The sequence below is a fragment of the Anas platyrhynchos genome, chromosome 22 (genome assembly GCF_047663525.1).
Source record: "Anas platyrhynchos isolate ZD024472 breed Pekin duck chromosome 22, IASCAAS_PekinDuck_T2T, whole genome shotgun sequence".
NCBI lineage: Eukaryota > Metazoa > Chordata > Aves > Anseriformes > Anatidae > Anas > Anas platyrhynchos.
Window position 1 is genome coordinate 4,690,972 of NC_092608.1, and position 20,613 is coordinate 4,711,584.

The window sequence follows — 20,613 nt, forward strand, 5'->3', positions numbered from 1 at the left end:
ACTGTCATTAAAATAACAAGTTTCTGTTACAGTCTAAACATTCCCACATTGTATAAAGGGTTATGTTACACCAGAGTCACCGCCGGGCCCAGTGTTTGCACAGAAACCTCACTGCAGGTCCCCCCTCCTGACGAAGTGACTTATTAAAGTTTAAACAGTAATTAACAGAACAATAAAAATAAAGGGATGTTTGGGGAGTCGTAGTGCACACAGGGTTTTTGGCAGTGCCAGCACTTTTCAGTGCCCTGCGCTGGCAGCAAAAAAAAAAAAAAGGCTGTGAAAAACCAGGGGAGAGCTCGGGAGCTTCGAGCCAGGAGGGGGCCGGGGCCACGGCACGACCCCAGCCCCGTGCGAGGGTGCAGGGGGGGCACGGGCAGCAGGACAGGCGGACGGGGACTCCACCAGCCCTGGGGATGTGCAGCCGGGAGCCTCCCTGCGCTCTGCCTCTGCTGAGATTCCTTTGGATGAGCCCCCAGAATTGGGGTTTTGGGAATTGGGTCCCTTAGGGCAGGCCTGGGCTTTGGGGAGATGGCTGCAGAGAGCCCCCAGGAGCTGCCCCTTGCTGGGGACCCCATGGTCACCAGCACACGAGCAATTTTGGGGCCACTCCTGCTGCAGGCTGGCCTCGTGGGGAGCCTCGTGGCTCACCGGGGCTCCCGCAGGAGCAAAACCACTTCTCCTCCTGCTTCCTTCCCGAGCCAGGCGCTCGCCTTGCCCAGGATGAGCTCTGGAGCACGTGGGCAGGGTTTCGGCTTAGGTTGCCAGCCCTCCCCGTTACCCAACACGCAGCAATGCAGAAAGATCTCATGTGAAGATATTTTTGGTGCCTATTGTAACGATTCGCCCATGTTTGCCTCGGCAGCTCGCGGTGCCCGCTGGCTCTCCCCCCGAGGGGTGACTCAGTGCGCGCGGCATCGTGCGGCCCCGTGCCTGCTGCATCTCCCCCGGTGCCACCGCGCAGTTTGCAAACACGACGACAGCTCCCTGCAGGAGGATCTCCTGCATGGTGTGGACTCAGGGAGTGCTGCCTCCACCCTGCTCCCACCAAGACTTCCCCCAAAAATCCCCTGCCCTGCCCTGCTGGGGTGCAGGAGGAGGCCGAGCCCCCTGGTGCTGACTCAGCCCATCCCTTCTCTTGGGTTCCTGTGCCGGTGCCCCCCCGATGGTGCACCAGGTGCCTTGCTTCTGCGGTGCTGCTTTAAGGCACGGGGACCAAGAAACAAGGCACGTTTGGAGCTCCTCAGACCCAACGGGGCTCGCTCTACCCCCAGCAGCTGAGGGGTTTCCAGCTCTCCATTATCACCCGCAAATAACCACCAACACGGTTTATTTACCCCGCAGTCTGGGAAAGGCAGCAGCTCAGCTCTTCAGCTCTCAAGAACCAGAGGAAAGCGTTAAAAATGTGACTTCCCAGGCAATTACCAATGGTGAGCTTTAATAAGCTGTTTTCCAGGCACCAGGGGAGTGAGGGACACGGGGAATCAGACGGCACGGGGCTGAATTCAGCCTGGTTTCAGGTGCAGGTTTAATAAGCCGCGAGGCGAGCCTGCACTAGCAGCAGCAGCCCTGCGAGTGGGTGCCATCGCCGGGTTCAGAATTAATGAAGCCAAGACCTTGGCAACCTCCCTGATTTCCCTGCGTTCTGGTGTAAATTGATAAACTTGCCTGGTGCTCCAGGGAGGAGGAGAGATGGAAGGAGGGGGACACATGGATGCTCTCCTCCCGCACCCCTGGGTTCCAAGTGGGTCCCAGCGGATGAGCTGCAAGCGTGGCACGGGGCTGTCCTCGCCGTCCTGGGCAGCTTCCCCACCCAGGCTGTCCCCAAAAATTCCCTCAGTCCTCAGTCCTCAGTCCTGCTCCAATATGGCCATGGACTGCAGGACCCCGGTGCACCCTGTTAGCACCCACCTGGGCTCGGCTGCTGCTTTCAGCCAGCCACGCCATCCCCTCTTCACCCCAACCCTTCTATTTCAGGGTTTCTATTTTCTTGGTGGAAATTACGAGTAACTTGACCGGCTTGTTCAGACCTGCCCGTGGAGACAGTTCCTGCAGAAAGCCCCCGAATCCACCGCAAGCAGGACAACCTCTGCCTGGAAGACGCTGGGGACTGGTGCCTCCAGCTCTGCCTCCTTCCCTCGCTGCCCACGGGGTGCACGGGGCAGCAGCCAGACCCTGCCGAGGGGCAGCAGCTCCACAGCCCCCCGGGAGCTTCAGCTCCTTGTGTCTCTGCTGTGCCTCGTCCCTGATCGTCTCCTCTTTGGAGGTTTCAAGGTTTCTCCGACCTGCTGTGAGCTGAGCTGCCTGTCTGCTCTCTGAAGGGCTGTGCTGGCCCAGACTGAGGACGAGCGGCTCACCTCCACCCCCAGACGTGTCAGCCACCCCAGACGCTCTCAGCCCGGTGCCTCGGCTCTCCTCCACCAGACCCGCCAGGCTTCACCCCCCTCCGCCTGCTCCGCTGCTCGTGTCACTCCGCGGAGCTCAGAGGAATGATTTCCCTGGCTGACAGCGATGGGAAAGCTGAGCTTATGGCTTTCCAACCCCACGCACATCAAACCGAGAGGAACGGGCACGCCACCCAGCTCCAAACTTCTCACCCCGTCCACCCGGCGCCAGGACACGCTCCGGCAGCTCCCGGCCGTGCTGGAGGCAGCGAGGGGCTGTGTGCCGAGCAGGGACAAGGAGGTGTAAAACAAGGAGAGAGGGGGCCCCGGGGCAGCACTCACGTGCATTTTCCTCAGCCATGTCTAAGGAGCCTTGCAGTCAGAACAGGGCACGGGGGTCTCAAGCATTGTCACAAGGCAGAAAGAAATTGTGCACTTCTTTCCAACACGGTGCTCAGGACGTCTCTACAGCAATGCCAGTAACTGCCTGTAGGGAATGTTATGTTAGAAAATTATCTAATGCACTCTTAGTCATCTTGTCTTGCAATCTGCAGAAGGAAATAGGAGCAGCCAGCACAGTATGACCCCGCTTCCAGACACCACTGCCTTCAGATACCATTATCAGTGGAAGCCTGGTCCATGTCCCAGAACTCGAGCTCCCTTTCAGTCAGCCGGCCATGGGATTATTGAGGCTATTCCTGATACTGCATTCGGTGGTACCTGCAATTAGCACCAGGGATCGGCAGTGCCCCATCCCGTGCTCCCCGTGTTTGGCTGGGTGCACACTTTGGGGCGCTGCTCCTGCTGGGTTGAGGGGAGGGCAGCGCTTCATTTGGGGCAGCAGATCCCGATCCATCAGGGATTTTACTCCATATTACTGAAATGCCATGTGGGAACCAGCGCTCTACACTCTGGGTCTTGCCTCCTTTTTTTTTTTTGGAAAGGGCTTCTCAGCACCAGCAGCAAGTCTGCTGGCACACTCAGCCCTCAGCACTATCTTCAATCAGGGCCTAATTATACCCATTACGCTGATGAGGACGCACTGGCACGGCGCTACGCGTTCGCGAGGCTCCGGATACGAAGCGGGTCGGTGGCACGGATGGGAATAAAGCTGGGAATCGTGGCGACGGGCTCCTCACCCACCACAGCATGGCCATGGATACACCACGTCCTGCCCACATCAGCCCATTTGGGATCAGCCAATTTGGGATCTGCAGCCACCTAACGGGGTGGAAATCTCTCTGCAGGGGCTGAAGTGTTTGGGGATGCTCGGGGAGCACCCATGGGTGCTGGCCAAGGGTTGGGTGCCCAGCTCACCGCATGGGTGACATCCAGCAGGCAGAGCATCAGGGTGAGCCATGGAGGGGATGGATCATCTGAAGCAGCTTCATCGCCCTCCCTGCATGTGGGTCCTTGCCACGAGGTCCAGCCTGATCTGTCTGCGCATTAACCATCCCCTAGAACACCAAGCCCAGAGATTTCCCTGGGCATCGGGGCCAGCCTTTGCCCTGCCCTCTCCCTGCCAGGTGCTGGGTGCCTGGGTTTAAGACAGGCTGCCGAATCCCTGGGGATTGAGAGTCATTACATAAACAATACAATAGGATCACGGCTGTAATTGTAACAGCGCCTCGAGTCTTGGCACTGGAGGCTGCCGCAGCGAAGGCCTCTAAATGGAGACCCAAACAAAACAAACAAAAGCCCCAACTCTGTCAGCACTTAATGAACAATAATAAATAATAAATAATAACCCTAACAGCCGACCTAGCAAGACAGATGTGAAGCACTGCAGTGGCTCAGAGGAAACACTGACCCTACAGCAGCCACCTTCCCTTCCTGCGTGGCAGAGCATTGGGCCAAGGCCACCAGGTTCTTGTAGGGTTAGGGACGGCGGTAAAGCTGGGTCCCCGAGAAGAGCAGGCTCCCTCGTGGGACGTACGGAGCCGTGGCCCTGGCACCTCCCAGGCTCAGGACCTTCACCTGTGATGACACCACATTGTGCCTCCCTCTGCGTATTGCCGGAGCTCTCTCGAAGTGCTGACAGCAAAAAGAAGCAGATGGAGCTGAGCGAGGGAATCCAGGTAGGTGTGAGCCCTGAGCCTCCTCTTCCCAGCACCAGCACCGCCTCGACTCAGCGTCCCCACCTGTGCTGGGCGAGCCGAGCCGCGGCAGGACACCGGGAGCGCCACTTGGCAGGGCCGGGGGCTGGAACAAAGGGCCTAATTTAAGTATTTTTATAACCCGGTGCTTGTGACAGTGGGTTTAGCAGTTGCCAGCCATCTGGAATAAAGAATTACAGCCACCTCCCCTAATCCTATATTGCCTAAACCCTAAAGCTGGTTATGGTGCAAGGATGAGGCAGCAGGCTGGGAGGAGGCAGCGATGGGAAGGGGGAGGGTGGAGAAGGGACCGCAGGAAAATTCTCCAACTTATCTCCTTTTCCTGGGGGGTGCCAGGTGGTCCCAGCTGCACCAGAAGTAATTTTGCTGGGAATCGAGTGAAGACGGGGTGAAGAAAAACAGGGAAAGGGGGGGAGAAGGGAGGCGAGGAGCCCTCCACGCCCACAGCATCGCATGCACCGCACACACACACGCACACAGAGGCTTACTGGTCCGCGCAGGGCTGTCAGGTAAATTAGATCTGAAAGCTGACAATTTCTGACCATATTTCCTTGATTATTTCAAACAAATGCACACCAGCCGCTGTAAGGAGATTAAAGTGACATAAACGTCCCGAGTGGGAGGAGGGAGGGCAGAGAATTCAGGTCACCCCCATCCGTCCCCCATTTGACAGCCGCTATATCGCTATCCAATCCAATAAAAAAATCCCCCCCTTTTGCTTTAATTAATTTTACAGCTAGCTTGCTTAATTACTTTCAATCAAAATCCTCCTGCCATCGCAAAATTAGAGATGGTTGAGCTCCATTAGCCTAAATTCTTCATTTCCATATAGAAAGAGGCTCCCTCGGCAAAGCCAAGAGGGCTCCCTCCTGCTCGGGCTGCCACCGGACAGACGCCCGTCCCTCTGTCTGCCTCCAGTTCCTCGGGAGAGGTGGGGGAGAAGAAGAAACCTTCTTCTGGCCGCCACCTCCCGCAGAACATCTCCTTGTGAGCCGGGGATGCAGGAGGACCCCCTGCTCTGCCTTCCCGTGGCCACGCTGGGACTGAGCTCGGCGCCGTCACCGCGCGCACCGAGGGCATCGCCGCCTCTGTTGGGCGCATGGACAGGGTTTGGGGACGATGCAGGGGCAGAGCCCCTTGGATCTGCCTGCTGGGTGCGTGGAGAGGGTGTGGGGGAGGATGCAGGGGTAGATCCCCTTGGATCTGCCCGCTGCAGGGCTTGGTGCCTCCCCTTGGAGCCGCTGGCACCGGCTGCTACCCGGAGCACAACCACTGCCCGCGGAGCCTCGGCGTGCCTCTAGCACCTCTCTCCTGCCAACCCAAACCATGAGCTGTCCCACTTCGGCCCATCTCAGAGCAGCCCCAACTGGTCCCGTGTCCACAAAACCCTCCTGAGAAGCACAGGGAGTGGCGGCCATAAAGCTGTGCGGAGCTGGCAGGGCGACAAGAACCCCAGGGGAGCGGAGAGGCCGGGCGCAGGAGCAAGCCCAGGGAGGAGCCGGGCGTGGAGGAGGAGCAGCAGCTCCTCTGCAAGGACTGAGGGCATCGGGAAGCATCACCCGGCCCACGCCGGTGTCACGCTGCAGTACGCGTCCCTCCCATCCTCCCCACTCTCCTACAGCCTCCTCCTTCCCCATCTCCCCATATTTTTTCCAAAGCAATGGCTTTTGCTGCATTTGACGGGGGCACAAAGCCCTGGGAACCGTGCTGGTCGCTCACTGTGGCTGGTGGAGCTTGGCCCTGGCTCCTGGAGCCAAGGGGAGGTGGTGGCAGCTCAGGGGGCTCCCAAATGTGAGGAGTGCAGGTTCAGCCCGCCGCAGGGAGGACAGGTCAACCCCACGCTGCTTTGCAGCAAAACCGAGAGGCAAACACAGACCTATTTTGTTTATAAGCTTAAAACTGAATCCAATGGCGCATCTACCTGGGGATTTTAGATTAAATGGTTTAAGAAACTCAAATAGGCTTTTTAATCCGGTCAAATAAAAAGAGCCCGAAAGAAGCAAAGAATTCACCCTGCCGAGCAAGGCTGACGCCGGGCAAGCGCGGCTTTCTTACGCTCCGCAACTCCTCCCCACCCTGGCATGGGACATGGTGTATTTGCCAAAATCTGGAAGCTCAGGATCCGCCCTGCTCAGGGCTCGGGCAGGCTTCACTTTCCCAGGGCCGACCTGCTCGTATCACGCTTTCCTCATCCTCTCGGTGTTCCCTCACGCCGCTGTCTGGGCCCTTCCCCCTAATACCTGGCAGCCCGCGCGAGCACGGTGCCAGCCCCGGCTGCAGCAGCAGCACCAAAAGCAGCCCTAGAGAAAGCCCCCAAACCCCCAAGCCCCGTGCCACGCGTCCATTTGGGCACTGCCTTTCCCCTGACGACCTCCCCGAGTGCTGCACACGAGGCCAAAGAGCAGCTGGGAGCTGATGGGGGAATCACCTGGGCACAAGGAGGGGACACCAAGCTCTGCGTGCTCCTGGCGAGTTCCTAAAACTCCAGGACCACCACATCTACCTCCTCCCGGTGCCCCATCCCACTGCCTGGTCATCCAGCACCGTCCCCAGTCCCTCACCACCACTGTTCGGCCCCGGAAAGGCTCAGGAGCGTCCTTGCCCTGCACGTGCCCCGCGATGAAATTCCCGACTTGTGTCTCGCCTGCTCCAATGCTCAGAGCAGCCGGGACAATAGAACAGAGAGGCCCTAAATCCACCAGACTCACCCTAAATAGCGATGGCCCATAATTTCGCCTGACATCCAGGAGCTTGTTATTCTTTCCCCTCGTCGCCTGGCTGGAGCTGTTCAGACCCATCAGTGTTATTCTATGCATTAAACGGGAAAAAAAAAAAAAAAAAAAAAAAGAAAACCACGACCCAACAACAACCCGGAGACTTTTCCAGCTTGGTCGAGGGGGTGGCATCCCCGGTTGGGATGGAGGGGTGAAAAAAAGGGGGAATTGATGCCTGAAACCCAGAGCAGGGGAACAGCACTGGGGTCCCGCTGAGCCCCCCGGCACCTCCTTCCCTCTGCCCCCAGCCCTACATGGCTGCTGCAGCCCATCCCCGCTACCCACAGCACGTTGGGGTTGGGGTTTTTGGTTGCTTTTTTTTTTTTTTTTTTCCAGGCTGGTTCCAGCTGATTAAGGACCTGCAACAGGATGTAGGGATTACAGCGAACCTGGCTCCGGATCAGCCGGGGCGCGGAGCCAACGGAGCGAGCGAGGATTGCCCCCAGCCTGGCTGCCAAGCCGGCACTCGTCCTGCTGCGAGCCCGCGAGGGCCGGAGCTCGGCGCTGGAACCAGGCCCCTGCCCTCGCTGGCTCTGCCGGGGAATGGCCCCAAGCCCACGCTGAGAAACGTGCCCGCAGGAAGGGATGAGGGGATGGATGAGCTGCGGCTCACGGGGCTTGATAAAGAGGGAGAAATCCCCTAGGGACTGGCTCGGCGTGCCTCCAGCCCCGGTGATGTGCAGGGAGCGGGAGCGCTGCGACCTCGGGTCCCGAGCTGGCCGTGCCGGGGGATTCCCCACCCGCTCGGCACCGCACGGAGCTGCCAGTGAGCCTCCCTCCCGCAGCAACACAAGGCGAAAACGCTCCGGGCTGAGTTTTTAATCCAGGAAGAAGTGCTCAGGGAAGGCAATCATCTCAGCTGGCACACGGAGCCGAGCAGGGGCTTGCTTCTGGGGAGCCATGGAGAGCAGAAGCAGCTCCGAGGACACTCGGGGGCTTTTTTTTTTTTTTCCTTCTGCGAAATCCCTGCTGGGACCAGCAGCAGCCCCCAGCACCTTTCTCAAGCGCCTGTCACTGCAGTGCCCGGCTGCTGCCATCCCCACGGGGGACATCTCCCCGTGCTCGGCGTCCCCAAGCCCCCCCTGGCCGGGTGCAGGAGGGCTCGTGGCCACGGGAGCAGCCCCCGGCTCCCACCTGGAGCTCTCAGCCTCGAGCCCTGCATTCCCCGGCCCAGCCAAGCCCTGGCAGCGGGGAGGGGGTCGCTCTGTCCATCCATCTGTCCGTCCATCCAGCAGGCTCCTCGGCACTGCCCACCAGACCCATCGCAGCGGAGAAAACTCCGGAGTCAGCTCCTGGCGGCCTGGGGCTGCGGGGGGAAAGCAGGGCTCGATATTGCAAGCGGAGGCCGCTGGGATACCATTGAAAGCTGCTAAATATGACCAGGTTAGCACTTTAGTCTTTAATGGCAGGTCACCATTAATAAACCCAGGGCCCCAGGGTGCAGTACAGAGCCTCCCTCCCCCCGCTCCCCTCTCCCCGAAATACTCATTTCATTAACTGCACCGCGCGCGGCGCTCGGCACCTGTCAGAGGTTCGGCAGCCAGGAGCTGGCCCTGGGTTAAGGACGGCTGGCGGCACGGCCACACGCTGCCTGCTGCCTTCCTGCCCCTCGGGGAGATAGAGAGAGCTGTGCTCGCACCACGGGACAGATCCTGCCCGCGGGGATCCCCCCAGGACACGAGGTGAACGCGGGGGCCACCAGAAGGATGGGGAAGGACGAGGTGTTAAGGACAGGGCTGAGCTCCACCTGCTTTCACCGTGACACCGGCGGCTTCCTGGAGGGAAGGTGGGAGGGGAGGAGGGACAAATGGATGCCCCAGCTGCCAAAAATCCCACAGCAAGTCTCTATCGATCTGCCCTACTTGGCAACTCGAGCTGCAGCCACCGTCTGTGGTGCCGGATCAATACAACCTGGGCGGACGGGGCGGGAGAGGCACTTTTATGGGAAGGCGAAGCCTTCAGGGGGAAGTATTTTGATTTTTAGAGCGCCAGCAGAGTCAAGGAAGAGAAAACACCCGGGCTCGAGCTGCAGTTTAGCTTGGACTCGCTTCAAATACCTGCTGAGCCCTTTGCACCGGGGCCCTGTGACCTCCTCGTGGGCGCTGCCCCAGCCCCGGCCTCGCTGTCCACCCACCGCAGCCCCTCGCCTGCCCCGGGTGCTCTCAGCACGGACACGAGGGGATGGGCTGGAAGCCAGCGAGACCCCCGGGAGCTCCTTGAGGACCCTCCCCGGGGGCCAGCAGCCAGCTGAGACACCCACACGGAGCAGAGCTCCATGTCCAGATGCCCCCTGCCCGCGGCACTGCGCTCACTTCGTGCCCCGTACCAGCAGGGCAGGCGAGGGGAGGTTTTCCCATCCCAGGGCACGGGCACCTCGATCCCGTGGCTCCAAGGAGAGGCGGCCACGAGGGGCCGGCACGTCGGGCGTCACCTCCAAACGCCCTTCGGACGGCCAGGCCGGGCGAGCGGGAGGGAATCTGCAGTTGTTGCGAGGCTTCTCGCTCAGCACAACAACTGCTGCGGTCCTTTTAGCACAAACCCGGCAACTGTTCCCAAAAGCACGGCCTGCTCAGCTCCCGGACATTAAAAAAAAAAAAAAACAAAAAACAACAAGCAACAAGCGATCTCCAAAACGCCAGCTTCTGAGTCAGGGCAAAAATGTTATTAACAAAAACATCACTCAGGGGTGGGACACCTGCTCCCTGACAAGCAACTGGCCCGGCTGCCCGCGGTTAGCGCCTTACATCAGGCCCCAAAAAGAGCCGGGGAAGGGAGGGAGAGAGTGGAAAAGAACAGACAGAGGGAGGATGACAGCAGCGGGGAGGCACGGAGACAAAGAGGAGCGAGAGAAGGGGAAGCAGGGGAAGAAAAGAGCAAGTGCGAGAGCATGTGAGAGACGCAGCAGCAGCGGGGGAAGCGGCAGCGCTGCGAGCGGCGGGCGCGCAGCCCGGGGAGGGAGCGCGGGCGGGCGAGAGCGGCTGCGAGCGGCTGTGCATATGGCAGGGAGAGGCAGGGAGGAAGAGAGGAGTTAGGGAAGGAGGCTGCGAGGGGCGAGAAAGCTCGGCAAGTGTCGGCAGGAGAAGCAGGGAGGGAGGGAGGAACGCAAGGAGAAGCGCAGGGTGGGAGGGAAGCGTGGCACAGAGAGGGGCAGCGAGGGAAAGGGGCGCTTGGGGTGGGGAGGGAGGGTGGGAGGGTCGGGGGGGAGAGCAGAGGGGACGGGAGAAAGGGACGGAGGAGAAAAAAGGAGTCAGAGAAACAAACAGGGGGGAGGGAGAGAAAGATGTCTATTAAAAACCTCAGTGCATAACACAAAATGTCAGGGTTTATAGCTTCATTCTTGGCATTGCTGGTACTGAGAACCCCACACAGAAATGTCACTGCTTGTCATGTTTAATCACCTGCTATTTGTTAACACCTTCGCTGCGAGGAGTCTGCCCCTCACCCCTTGCAGGCTTTCCTTTTGGAGGAGAAACCGCGAAAACACGGCGCTGCCTCCCAGCTGCCCACGGGCAGCATCAGCAGAGCCCAGGGCCAGGGGCACGGCGCCCTCCGTCCTGCGGGGTCCCCGGCCGGGCTGCTCGGGGACACTCGGTGCCATGGGGCAGGGCACGGGGCAGGGGACTGGTCTGCACCAAGAGACGCTGCTGGGAGACCAGTGAGGCCAGTCTGTGGGCTGCAGGACAGGGAATGCAGACAGGAGCGGAGGGGAGGCTTGGCGAGGCTCCTGGCCCTTCTCGCTGCCCCCCCCGGCCCCGCACGCCCACCCTGCACAGCCTGTGCCGAAGGGATCCGACACACACACGGCTAACAAAATCCCCGAAATCCCTGCAAGCCTGGAATTCTCCGATCTGTTTGCTTGAACAGCAACTGTCACACGAAAGCAAACATCCAAAGCTGTTAAACGTGCGGCTGCAGTTCCTCGCCCTGGCACTCGCGCTGGTGACTTTGCTCCGGCTGCTCTCAGAGCCCCGGCCCCTGCCCTGTTTTTATGCCAGTTTTCCCCTGTCAGGCTGACTGCACGCTGCCTGCCTGACATCACGGCGTGCTGTGAGGGGAATTACTTCGAGGTCATCCCTAGACAAGACTTTTCCCTGCTGTCTCATGCACCCCAACTGGACAGGAATCCACAAGAGCAGCAGGGCTCACACAGGAGCGGGAAAAATCTAATTCTGCACTGAAAATAAATAATTTCTCCACCCAAATTAAGAAAAATTCAAAGATGTGCGTGTAAAGGTGACCAGTGCAGCCCTCCTCTTTTAGCAGTGCTGTCTCAACACAAATGTGGGCTCGGCTTCAGCACGCTCCTCGCCCCACGCTCCCAACTGCTTAGCTCAGTGCGCGCCGCTTCGAAGTGCTGATGCCAGTGAAGTCAGACTTCCCCTCTTGGAAATTAAGAGAGTTTGGGGAGCTGAAGAAACGACACTACGAGGAGCTGGGAGGGGAACCTAAACGGACCCAAACTGTCCTTTGGGCACTCAGACCCCCAAAGGCAGCGGAAGGTGCCAGGAGCCCGGGGACCCACGCAGGGGTTTCTCCTCCTGCGGTGCTCGGAGCCGCATCGTGCCCAGCACAACGGGGCAGCTGCACTGCTGGCTGCAGCTGCAGGGCCAAGGGGCTTCCCACTGCTGTGGTCATCAAGACACTAAGGACACGCTAGAGGAACATCCCGTACAGAAAAAAAACAGTAAAACTGCTGCAAGCCAGCTCGTTTCGCTCCTGCCCCTGCAGTTTGGTTTTTAAAGGCAGCTGAGATCTGCCAGTAGGGAGGTGGAAAGGCTGGAGCCAAATGCAGCGGTTCTGGAAGCCCAGAGCGCAGGCTTTACACCTCGGTCTCCAGCAGGGATGCGGCAGACGCTCACCCAGAGCCCGGTGACAGGGACACGTGCCCCTGCCCCAAGGACCCGCGAGGTCCAGGAGCCACCCCGAGTCCTATTCTGGGAACGGGAACAGCGCGCAGGCCTCCCGCTGGCCTCGCGCCAAGGATAAAATTCACCCTCCTGAACGCGGGCCAAGATGAGCTAAAGTGACTACTGACTTTTGTTGCCCAACTTGAGGCACCTTAAATGGGCCTATTTTTCAAAGTGTCACTGCTCGGCACGACCAAGGACCGGGCCTCTCCGGGACGTGTAATGCTACGTGGCCAACCGCCGGGAACCCAAAGACCCAAATATTCCCAAATGTTCCCCACCTTTGTGACTTCTCCCAGCCCGTCCAGGCCTTCTGGATTTTTTTTTCCCTTCTCCTCCCTTCTCCTGACTCTTTTCTTTTGCAGCTTTTTATGAATTTCTCCCAGCTTTCCTCCCTCTCCCCCCCCCAAGGTCACGCCGCTCATTTTCACGTTGAATATTTACTCAGTGAGCCAGGTCCTTTCACAGGCGCTCACCACAAATATGCTTTCTGATAAAGTCCGGAGAAAAGAAACTATAAAACCCAAAGCAATGGCAGAAATAAATAATTTAAAAAATATATCCCAACAGGGCAACGTGGGGCTGTAAGAGGGTAAGATACCTCAACAGAGGAAGCCAGCAGGTAAAACCCACTTGGAGGGGGGTTATGTCGTTTCCCTGCATTTCCATGATTATTTCCTCGTTCTCTTTTCTTGTTTGCTTTTCCCTCCCCCCCATCCAGAGGCAGGACCCCTCAGCCCCTGGGTACATGCCCGTTTGTGCCCCCCACAGCCAGCCCTCCCCCCCCAGACGGGCAGTTTTCAGCCACACCAAGTTTGCCCGTCCTCCCCGTGCCGCCCCCTGGGAGCAGCCTGCACCAAGCACACCGCTCGTGCCCCACTTCCAGGAACTGCCGGGCCCTTCGCGGGGACATGGAGGGAGTCCTGGAGAGTTATTTTTGTGCTTAATTACTAAATCAGCTGACAGAGCCATCCCCCAGGCTGTCTGAAACGAAGAGCCCATGCCCGCCAGCCCAGGGCAGCTCTCCAGAGCCTTCCTCACTGCTCTGAGACGCGGCACATTTGGTGAGCACCCAGCGCCACAGAAAGGAGATTTGGCCAGCACAAAGTGATTTGGAAAATCCCAACCTTGGGCTTAAGAACGTCCAAGGAAGTTTTTAAATTACTCTTAGCGACATCATTTCAGCCTCCAGCTGGCCATCTGGGTGGGCAAACTGAGAAGTAAGGCTTTCACCCTGCCTGCTCCCATTGTGCCAAGAGCAGGGACCGAGCTCCCTGGGCGCATCCACACATCCCCAGGGAGCCTGGCTTCTCCTGCAGGCCCAGGACAGTGCCCACTGTCATGACACAGCAGGGTGTGTTTTTTGGGGTCCCAAGCTGCAAGTGCACGACCGTGGTGCTTTGAGCAGCCCGTGCTGCTTTGCTGTGCAGAGCCACGTTTGCTGGGACACCGGCACCGCTGGCAGCGGTTGGAGCAGGAGCACGGCGCGGAGCTATTCTAAGAGCAAATGTTTGGGTCCTCCAGCATCACAGTAACTAAACAGAAACCGCAAGTTACAAGCGTTTCCAGACGGTCGCAACCCTGGACTGACACGGGCTTGCAGCAACGCTCTGATTTGAAGTGCTTGCTGCTAACTCGGCGCGAGCAGCGCGGGGCCGGCGAGCGCAGCCCGCTGACGGCAGCAACGCCGCCCTAAGTGGCAGCGCACGAGGGCAGCGTGGCGGGACGCTGCCGGGGCGCGTTGGCAGCCGGTCCCCTGCCGAGGTTGGGAAGCCAGCCGGGTGTCACCACGCCGCACAGGCTCCGGCGCCCCTGCCGCCTCCCTGGCACGGCCGGTCTCGTCTCGCTGCGTGCGGCTCGCCCTCCCTCCCTCCCAATGCGCACATGGCTTTAATGTTTTTATTACCTGTTTGACTCGCTGCCTTATTGCTTCTCCTCTTAATGGGGCTGTAACCGTGGAAACGAGGAATAAACGGCCACCAGAAAATGAGATGATTAAACAGGTCACCCTGGCAAAACAAACTCCGTGCTCGCACAGCCCGGGCTGCGTACGGCGCGGCTCCTGCCCGGGGGCCGGGGGGAGAGGGCGGCGGGGCCGTGGCGCTGCGGGAGGGAGCGCGGCACCCACGTGCCTCCCCGGGGAGCAGCGTGCCCGGCCCCAGGGGGACGATGCTCCGCGCCGCCCAGGGCAGGCGTGCGAGAAGCAGCAAGGTTTGCTCGGGGAAGGCAGAGGAGAGCGAGGACAAGACGCATCCATGTAACTAGGGAAAAAATAGCAGCTATTATGAATATAAATAGGCTGGACTGGAATCAAAACACAAGTCTGAGACAAGTTGCTGTCCTCTGGTGTCCCCGTCGCTGGCGCTGCCCATGCCTGCTCGTGGCAGTCCCGGTGGGGCACAGACCCCCCCCTGCCTGGTTGTCCCACGGCCCCACGGCCCCGCTCCTTGCTGCCAGCGGGCTTGTTGGCCAAGCTGCTGGGACAGCAGGGCCCAGCCAGGCCCACAGGCGATGTGGGACATCGTGGAGCAAGTGCCCAGCATGTCCCAGAGGTTTCGGGAGGCAGGGTTTGGCCACAGCCCTCCCGAGGGCTGGGGAGGATGCAGGTCCCCAGCAGCGAGGCCGGCAGAAGGCAGGGCGGCCGCGTGCGTCTGCGTGCCCCCGGGGGCTGACACCTGAACACCACCTCCCTCCCTCAGCCAAGCCGGGAGGCAGCACGGGGCAGACCGAAATGTTGTCAAAAACAAAAATAAAAACCCCAAAATAAACACACCGCAATCAAAAAAGCACCATCCCAAACCATCATTCAAAGCAGCCAGGATCCTGCCAGCAGCCCCGTCCTGTCCCGACCTGCCCGAAGCCAGACTCGCTGGGTGCTGGCGGCCTGGGAAGAGCAGGCTCCCGGCACCACGAGCAACGAATTCAGCAGAAGAGAACTGGAACGGCAAAAGCCTGGCGAGGTGGAGATGAGAGACAACTGCTTGAAGCGCACAGGCGAGCGGTTGTGTGCTTTCTTTCAAAAAAAACAGCAGGTGGTTTATGAAAAGGGCCCTATTCTTTAGTGTAATTTGAGCCATATTTCATTGTTTGATAGAAAAATCATAATATTCATGACCTCCTTTAACTGGAAGAAGTTCGCTCATCTGAATATCAGCCCACAGACAAATCGGGAAATGAAAAATACAGAGAGCAAGATAATGGAGGGGAGGTGGAGAGGGGAAAAAAAAAAGGGGAAAGTAAAAACAAGGCAGGCTCAAAGGTAGAATGGGAAGTCCAGGAGGGTGACAAAGAGCGAAGGGACTGTGGGAAGGAGGAAACGAAGGAGGACATAAAGGAAGGGTGTTTAGCGAGAAGAGTTAAATAGAAAAAGTCTGAGAAAAGTGGAAGCCTGAAAACGCAGCGAGAGGGAGCTTTCTCTGAAAGTTTCCAAGCACATGGCTCAACTCTGCAGAACCTCCTGAGCTCCTGCTACGAATATTCAGATGCTGTTCAGAATATTCAATCACGAACCAAAATCAGGCCCTCTCCCCAGCCTCTGCTCCCCCACCCTCTTCCGACCGGGTCCTCCTCTGCTAACATCTGCTGCCTGCCTTCGGGACATGCAGATGGTAATTACTGCAGGAGCAGCTTCCTCTCCTCTCCCTGCTCCAGCGGGGCCACTCGGAAGAAGGCTTTGAGTTGTGGAAAGCCTTCGAGTTGTGGGAAGCCACCGCACGCCCCCGCCCGTGATGCTGGGGACGCGGGAGCCGGGCCCTGATGGCACAAGGGGTGGGAGGTGAAGAGATGAAGATGTTTGTCTACAAAACACGGAGGGAGGCCCGGGGAGAAGCTGGCCGGAGATGTGGAGCCACCTGCGCTGCTCCTGGTCGGCGAGGAGGAGGGGGCAGCCCTGGGCGGGGAGCGGATTCATCCCGGCACGGTGCTGGCAAACGCCGTGCGGAGAGGTGGAGCCGCTTTAATGAGGAGATGCTTCTATGACTCAGGCCTCAAAGGGATCGGGACTTTATTATTTTATTTTTCCATAATAAATTATGCCCTGGGATGCCAGGTCCCGCCGGGTTTTTCTGGAAAGACCAGACAAAAGCTGGTGTTGCTAGCTGCCTTCTGACAGGTTCCCAGCGATGGAAGCTGACAGTTCCTGCTCCTGCCCCTGCCCTGGCCCAGCCAGTCCCGGCGGAGGGGCCTCGCTTCCAAGGTGTGGAGCCTCCTCCTGGGCCCACCACAGCCTCAGGGCCACCGAGGTGCCCGTGCCGGGTGCTGCCAGGAGCAGGCCGGGCTCTCGCAGGGCCCCGGCACCGCGCCCCGGCTGCAGGGAGGAGCGCAGCGCCCGACCCGCACCCAGCGTGGCCGGCAGCCAGGCCTCCTCGCTTATCTCCATCACTGGAGCGCCCAGCCCTGGCTCTGGGCTGCTCAGGGGAGGGTGATTATGCCCACTTTATAGATTAGGGAGTTATTCATCCCACAGCGAAGAAGCCTCAGACTCTGCCGCGTCTCGCAGGCCTTTCTGGAGCTCCCTGGGTTGGGGTTGGGCTGAGCTTGGCCCCCGTTCAGCCCAAAGCCTGGCTCTGCAAAAATCCCCTGCACACCCACCTGCCTGCACAGTGCCAAGGCCACCAGTGCCCGGGGACAGGCACCGTGCAGGGCAGTGCCTGTGCCCGTCTCCTCCTGCTGCCGATGCCGACACGCTCCTCACCACGGTGCCGCAGAGGACCAGGAGTGAGGAGGAAGGCGATGCCTTGGGACAGCACCTGGAGGAGGCAAAGTTCAGCCCCAGAGCAGCCCCGGTGCACGTGAGTGTCCGGGAGCGTGGACGTGGGCGAGCGGGGCCGGGGTGACGGGGACGTAGGTGTTGGGTGTGGGGAGCACCTCCAGAAACGCTCCAGCGCAGCCCGGTGTTTTGAGTGATTTCACAAGAGGCCCTGCTAAAATGTCACCTCTCCGAGAGCACAACATGTGCAGGGAGGTGAATCACCCTTTCACACCCCAAAACCAAGAATGGGTGGCAAAATTCTCTAGTGAGGCACCAAATCCTCAGGGGATTGCCACGAAGTGCACCCGGTGACTTCAGGCTTCCCATCCTTTTTCCTCGTCTCTGCTCCTCCCCACCCCTCGCTCTCCCTTGCCAACCGACCCGGGCTGCTCAGCTTTTATTCCCAGCATGAAACTGCCCTAGGACTGGAAGCTTTAAGCAGTTTCCCAGCCTCCAGAAATGTGCTGCTTGTGTTTCTCCGTGGCAAAGCAAACAGTCGCTCTGGTAGCGGGCCACCACACCTAGCTCCCAAGTGCCACGGAAGAAAATCCCGAGAAAGGCAGGAGAGGAGGGCAGCAAATCCACAAGTGAGCGATTCTTTGGGAAATCCCAACAAGAACACGTTACGTGAGCGAAGCACACGGTTTTGGTTCACTCTAACTACTTTTCCTCCGAAAGGCTCGACAGGATCTTTTACTTTCTGGGCTCACCACGGGAACAAAGGAGGGAAGAAGAGGAGAGCAGGGGCCAGGACCCCTCGGCTAAAGCCATGCAGAGGGGGAGGAGAAGCCCCCGGGGAGCACCCCCAGCCCAAGGACTGTCCCCATCCATGGAAGCTCTGGGTAGCCCCTTGGGGATCCTCTTGTGCCCCCCTGGCCTTGCCCCCAGGTCCTGTTCCAGCCCCTAGCCGTGTCCTCCTGCCCCCCTGCACCCCTCGGCCGGGCTGCAGCAGGAGGCCGATGGCTTTGCAGCCCTCAGGATCACCAGGATCAGAGGCAGCAAGTTTTTCTGCTGCTATTGCTGTCTGCCTCCATCTCCCCCGTGAGAGGGAACGGAGCAACAAGGTCCTGGTGCGAGGGGCTCTCAATCCTCAAAATGGATTTTACCTGTCTCCGCCAGCCGCCGCCATCTCTCACCCCCCATTGCTTCCTCCCCAGGGAAATCAGTCTAAAAGGGGCTAATGGAACAATGTCCCTCTCTCTCCCCCCTTTCATTTTCTCTCTCCTTTTTTTTTTTTTTATTAGCATTTGTGGAATTTATTCCCAAACTCTCCTAATCTTTCGTACACAACCATTTGATTTGCATAACCCAGCCCCCTCTCATAAAAACTGGCTGCTAGTTTAATTAAAAAATGTAAATTTGCTGTCATCTCGGGGCCTGGTGAATTAGGACGACATCGGCATTTTTTATTGCTGAAGACGTCCAAATTGATCCCGTCCGCATTGAACCGGAGGGGAGGAGACGGAGCCGCGTGGGACTTTTGGCTGCAGGTCCTGCCCCTCCCCTGCTCCCAGCCAAGCCTCCTCTGCCCCCTCTTTGCTCGCCGAGGTGCAGCTGAGGACGAGGCGGCCGCTGCTTCTCCCAAACCCCAGCTGGATGGGCCAGAGCGGCCTCGGCAGCGTCAGCACCCCCGGGAGCTGAGCCCTGGGTGGCACCGGCGCTCGCCAAGCCCTGGGAACGGCGGCGGCGGCCCTGGGAGGGAGGGAAGGCGCCCAGCCGGAGGTGGGAGACGCAGCACCTCCCGTGGGACTTTTCATTACTTTCTGGAGACTTGCAGCCGAGTTTTTCAGAGGGAAACCTAAATTGCAGGCTAGGCGGCAGCCGAGGGGGATGAGCCACAGAGGCCACCGGTGCTCACGGCTTGAGGATGGCTGAGCGCTCTGGCATCGCTGGGAGTGGGATGGGAGAAAACCCCACAAATTCCCACCTCGGAGAGCCCTCGGCGACAGCAGCAAGTGGGAAACTGTTCCCATAAAAACAGAGAGAAACTGGTGGAAGTGGCACCTCGAATACTTGCTCCTCTCTAGCAGTGCCTGTACCACCCGCAGCTGGTTTTGGTGCACATTGTGTCCCCCCCGACACCGTTTTGCAGCAGGACACAGCACACCCCTCTCTGTTACAAGGAACAGGACCCAGGAGGCCATCAGCAGGGTAACTCAGGGACCCATTTTCTGGCCCTACAAGCTGCTGCTCTCCAGCACCAAACCAGCTGAACACACCTACGAGCTCCAGCTGGCCTTGCAGCACGCCCTGCAAGAAGTGGCTGGGCCCTGCTTAACACCACGATGGGCAGATTAATCCCCACCTGGGTAAATAAATCTCCTACAGAAAGGCCTTCACTGGGTAAATGGAGACACCCAAATGTTTTGTACCCACCAAACATCTCACAGGACTAGAAGAGAGTGATCCCAACGCCCAAACAAACCGTGTGAGCCCCGCAGACCATGAACTCAGCAGTGACACCAACCTTGACCGAGCCAGCCTCTCGCCAAAAATCTGCACTGCCAAAAAAAAAAAAAAAAGAAAAGAAAAAAAAAAGAGCTGGCTCCAGCCCAGAGGAGGTGTTCCTATCTGCTGGGTGTTTCAAACAGCAGCAATGCTTTAACAAAACAGTCACAAAATAACCCCTTGCGTGGAAAATTAGATGTTTCTCAACCTGTCCAGCATAGGTTTCTCGGTGTCCATTCTGAGATCAGTTCCTGTAATCTCATACCAAGGATAATTAGGCTGGGGAACAGTTTCCCAAAGGAAGTGACAGGTGCCCAGTCACTCAAGATATTTACAACCCGGCTTGCAGAACGTCACATGGAGGGAACATCTCGCCACGATGCTGGCTGGATGGACTCGGTCCATGAATTCCTTCCAGCCCCTCGGTGCCTGCAAGCTGCCGGCCCTCGAAGGTCCACGCAGGCGCTGCCTGAGCTGAGAAAGCCCTGGGCAGAGCAGGCTGTCAGACCCCACGTACCCGGTCCCTCCGGGAGAGGAACCCCTCCGGACTCGGCTCTGCCAGCTGGCAGCAGGCGCGGGCAGCCCTCGGGCACTGCCTCCGGGGAGCCGCAGCCTCGGGGCTTGGAGAGGATTCAAGAGGCAGCGAGGAGGGAGATAAGCTGGCCCCAGCAGATAAGGGTTCGAGGTGGTGATTATGGGGCAGGTCTTTGCCCTGAGATCATGACAAGACGGGTTCACCCACACACAGACCGTAATGCTGACTTAAACAGATCTCCCAGATCCTCATTTCCATGGCTCTCGCTGGGTTCCCATACCCGAGCACCGAAACCCACGCTACCCGCACGGCAGCGGGAAGGACGAGCCTGCGGCTCTCCCGAGGCCACGCAGGGTCCCTTTTGGGGACACTCGTTGCCTGGGCTGACCCTTTTGGGGACGTGCATCCAGCAGAAGCCACCCCACCTCCCCTGCCCAGCCCGCGGCACCAGGCGGCTGCCGCCCATCCCATCTCCAAGCCGGGACCTCCAGCTGCTGGAGATCGGGGGCCGATGGCTGTTTGTGCCTCTTGAAAGCGTTCGCCCTCCCGCAGTTTCACCACATCCTCAGCTCCTGGGCCGCCCACGCAGCCTCCCAGCTCCTTGATCCGGGAGGGAGCAGCCGCACGCCCACGGCTGGGCCCGGGCAGAGCCGGCACGGCGCACCCGCGGGTGGCAGCGCTCCCCGAGCCGCTCGCGCCCT

General features: G+C 59.2%; 1 protein-coding gene across 6 annotated transcripts in view; it reads right to left on the minus strand.

The window, feature by feature from the left end:
* CASZ1 (castor zinc finger 1) overlaps positions 1-20,613 on the minus strand; it is a 171,605-nt gene that overhangs the window by 60,322 nt on the left and 90,670 nt on the right. For 2 of the 6 annotated variants that reach the window (XM_038166757.2, XM_038166759.2), the window contains one exon: positions 2,724-2,868. The exons of the other annotated variants lie outside the window; for them this stretch is intronic. In XM_038166757.2, the coding sequence (XP_038022685.2) occupies positions 2,724-2,742 (19 nt within the window). In that variant the 5' untranslated portion in view covers positions 2,743-2,868. The remainder of the gene's footprint in view (positions 1-2,723; positions 2,869-20,613) is intronic. 6 annotated transcript variants of the gene reach the window in all.